The sequence below is a fragment of the Sinocyclocheilus rhinocerous genome, unplaced genomic scaffold (genome assembly GCF_001515625.1).
Source record: "Sinocyclocheilus rhinocerous isolate Xijiao unplaced genomic scaffold, SAMN03320098_v1.1 scaffold5813, whole genome shotgun sequence".
Taxonomy (NCBI): domain Eukaryota; kingdom Metazoa; phylum Chordata; class Actinopteri; order Cypriniformes; family Cyprinidae; genus Sinocyclocheilus; species Sinocyclocheilus rhinocerous.
The window spans coordinates 97,453-101,048 of NW_015666086.1; the positions used below are offsets into that span (position 1 = coordinate 97,453).

General features: G+C 37.5%; 1 protein-coding gene across 1 annotated transcript in view; it reads left to right on the forward strand.

The window, feature by feature from the left end:
• The window catches only part of LOC107731703 (GPI ethanolamine phosphate transferase 2-like), a gene marked incomplete at its 3' end in the record, with an annotated part of 45,969 nt that extends 42,776 nt beyond the window's left edge, over window positions 1-3,193 (forward strand). The window contains exon 6 of the mRNA XM_016542850.1: window positions 2,981-3,193. Within this exon, the coding sequence (XP_016398336.1) occupies window positions 2,981-3,193 (213 nt within the window). The remainder of the gene's footprint in view (window positions 1-2,980) is intronic.
• Between the last annotated feature and the right edge of the window lie 403 nt (window positions 3,194-3,596).

The window sequence follows — 3,596 nt, forward strand, 5'->3', positions numbered from 1 at the left end:
CTCTGGTGTCTGTCAGCAAACATAAACAAAAAGCATGCTTCAGAACTGTTTTGAGAAGGTGCTTAAGTTTTGAGCCATGTATTATTACTCTGAATTAGGCTACTACTACTATTACTATCTTGTACCCTGCAATAATCATTTACTGAAACTCACTTTTATGAGATGAAGGGGAAAAAAAAAAGAAAATCGGCCAAAAAAATCGGCATCATATATCGGCCATCGGCTGCCCTGATTTCTAAATATCGGCATCGGCCAGTGAAAAACCCCTATCGATCGACCTCTAATCAAGTACATTTTTTTCTCTTGTAAAATTTTATTTTACTTAAAAGTATGTCATCACTTTGACTTTTAAAATGATAAAATCATGTTTAAAAATATTTAATAAGTAACATTTTATGGGTAAGATTTTTTTTGTTTTTGAAAGAAGTCTCTTATGCTCAAAAATACAGTAAAAATGTGAAATATTATTACAATTTAAAATAACTGTTTTATATATATAAATATATTTAAAAATGTAATTTATTCCAGTAATGCGAAGATAAATTTTCAGCAGCCATTATTCCAGTCTTCAGTGTCACATGGTCCATCAGACGTCATTGTAATTTTTTATTATTATGAATGTTGTCTTTTTTTTGTGGAAAAAAATTATATTGTTTACATTTTTCAGGATTCTTTGATGAACATAAAATACAAAAGAACAGCATTTATTTGAATTTGTATCATCATAAATGTCTTTAACGTAACTTTTGATCAATTTAATGCATCTTGCTGAATAAAATTATTAATTTCTTTAAAAAAAAATCATGTTGACCCCAAACTTTTCAACAGCAGTGTAGAAAGTGAGATTTCTACTGTAAGGCTTTCTAGATGTGCTCCTTCTCACATATCCTACATAGACTCATATAGTTGTTCGCTGCACATTAAATCACAAATGTCTGTGACAGTCTGATTGCATTAGAGGAATTCTGCGGTGAGTTGCTGGATAATTTTACGGCCCGAGGGTTTTAAATTACCCACTGATTCATCTCTGTCTAATAATATGAAGCATTAATTAATTTTTCCCCTACTGTTTTATAATGGATTAATTTGCATTGAGTCTAGTGTGTAATTGATTGTGACACACACACACACACACAGAGCTGGCGCGGCGGTTGTCGTGCTGGTCATGTGACGCAGTACACGCAGCGAGCACATGACGCTCTCATAACCACGTGTGGATAAAGACACACACACATTATACTCACGCCCTAGAGTGTGAAAATCTGTGAGAGATGCTCATTATCCACTTCCACTCATCCCTATATTCTCTCTCTTTTTCTCTCCTAAATGAAAGTGTGGAGTGGCGAAGCATCTGTCTACACCAAACTGTCAGGGTGAATGTGATAATTGTTTCTTTTCCTGCCTGATCTATTTTTGTGATCTCTTACTCATTTATACGCATACACACACACGCATTCACACCAGCTTTCTCGTGCAGCACACTGTTTTTATTTAAAGATGAGCTCATATTCTCACCCGCTGCATGCGGCGCTTTCATGCTGACCTCATCGTCCATCATAACGCTGTAGCCGCAGGTAAAACCTGCGCCGTCCGGAGAGAGACATGGCAGACTTGTTAATAAGCAGCTGAATTTTTTAAAAACTTTTTTGTATATGCATAAACTTAACCTGAATTGACTTCTTTCGTATCTTTGTAACTCCATCAGGATTTTGCATTGCAAAGTGAGTCTTCGGTGCGATTCAGACCAGACTCAATTCAGTCAGATTTAACAATTGATTTACTGATTCTTTTAAGGATATGTGTGTTTATTTTTGTGCACAGCCAGCGAGGACAGTGCAAAAGCAATGCAACGCCATTCAGCTGAATTATAGATGCATTTTTGAGTTAGCGCTACAGATTCATCAGTAACACAGTGCAGGAAACACTGACTTAATCAAACGCTGATGATGTGAAGAATATATTATATATTTAGTGTGTATAAATAATTTTTACTTAGTGTCATCAACTTCCTGCTAGAGATGAAGTGATCTGCATTCATTAATTAATATGTAAATAAATATGTCTTCATTTTGGGTGTCAGTTTGCAGAACAGCGCAGGAATGAGAACAAAAGTAGTAGAAAATTTTCTGATGGATGGATAGATATATAAATTGATGGATGGATGTATAAATAGATGGAATGGTGAATAGATTTATAAATGGACAGATGGATGAATATATTAATTGATTGATGGATTAATGGATGGTCGGATGGATGGATGTTTAAATGGATGGATGATAGACGGGTGGACAGATGGATGAATAGATGTATAGATGGGTGGATAGATAGGATGGATGATAGATGTCTAAATGGATGATGGGTATTTAAAAATGGATAGATAGATGTATAGAGGAATAGATGTATGGATGGTTGGGTGTATAGATATATAGATAGATAGATAGATAGATAGATAGATTATTCATATTTTGCTGAAAGAAAAGAACTGACTCTCTTGTAAAACTCCAGAAAGTGCATCTCATGGACAGAAATGTGCTGTAAAGGTCCTTGCACACTGAGTCTGACGCATATTAATTAATCCGTTGCAAAATAATTTGCAAAACAATACAGTAGTCTTCAAGCAGTGAGGATGATTTTGCTGTGCTCTCTCTTCTTAAAAAGAGAAAAAGATAGAAGAAATATTAGGTTCATCCAATCCTGAGATTGCGTAGAGAGGAAGGAGAGTTCCACCTTTTTATCAAGGAGCTGCAGGATTATCAAAACACCTCTCAAAATACTTGCTACAGATGCAAAAAACGCAGAAAATCGAACCTGATCCAAATTTTTTTATGACGGACGAAAGTTTTGGAGGCAGTGTAAACGTGACTGACGCAACGTGAGGTCATATCTATTTTTTAACGTGTGAAAATTTCAGACTCTGTGTGCAATGACCTCAAGTCTTAAAGGCGGTGAGCGCTTAATGACACGTATCTTGCTGTTGCAGCGGGATTTGAGGAGCCGGGCGTCCTGGAGCAGGTGGATCTGACCCCCACCCTCGCACTGGGTCTGGGGTTACCCATCTCCAAGAACAGTGTGGGCCATTTGATTTCAGCTGTGTTTGAGGAGTTATCACTCAGAGAACAGCTGCGCCTCCTCCAGATCAACGGACACCAGCTCAGCCGCCTCCTACAGGACAGCAATCCCACCTTCCACAAGGGTGAGTTCACACGTGCAGTACAAAACTAATGCATACAACAGCATTCCCACAGAGCCATGATCAGTCCACAAACCATCTGATGCAGTTTCAAACACATAGCAATTTGATTAGCTTCCCGGTGTCGAATAAGTGATTGGGCTCTTTGTATGTCAGGAAAATTATATAAGAGGCAACTTATTGGCCATAATAATAACTGCATGTCCCAAGCCAGAAGGTCCCAAGATGAGATGAATAGCAGTCCAGTCACTAGGGGTGGGAATCGCAGGGTACCTCACGATACGATACGAATCACGATACATGGCTCACGATACGATAATATCGCGATACAGCGATTCTGCGATAATCGATATATTGCTAGACAATTCTATAATGATACATCACGATATCTGTCTAACTATGAAAA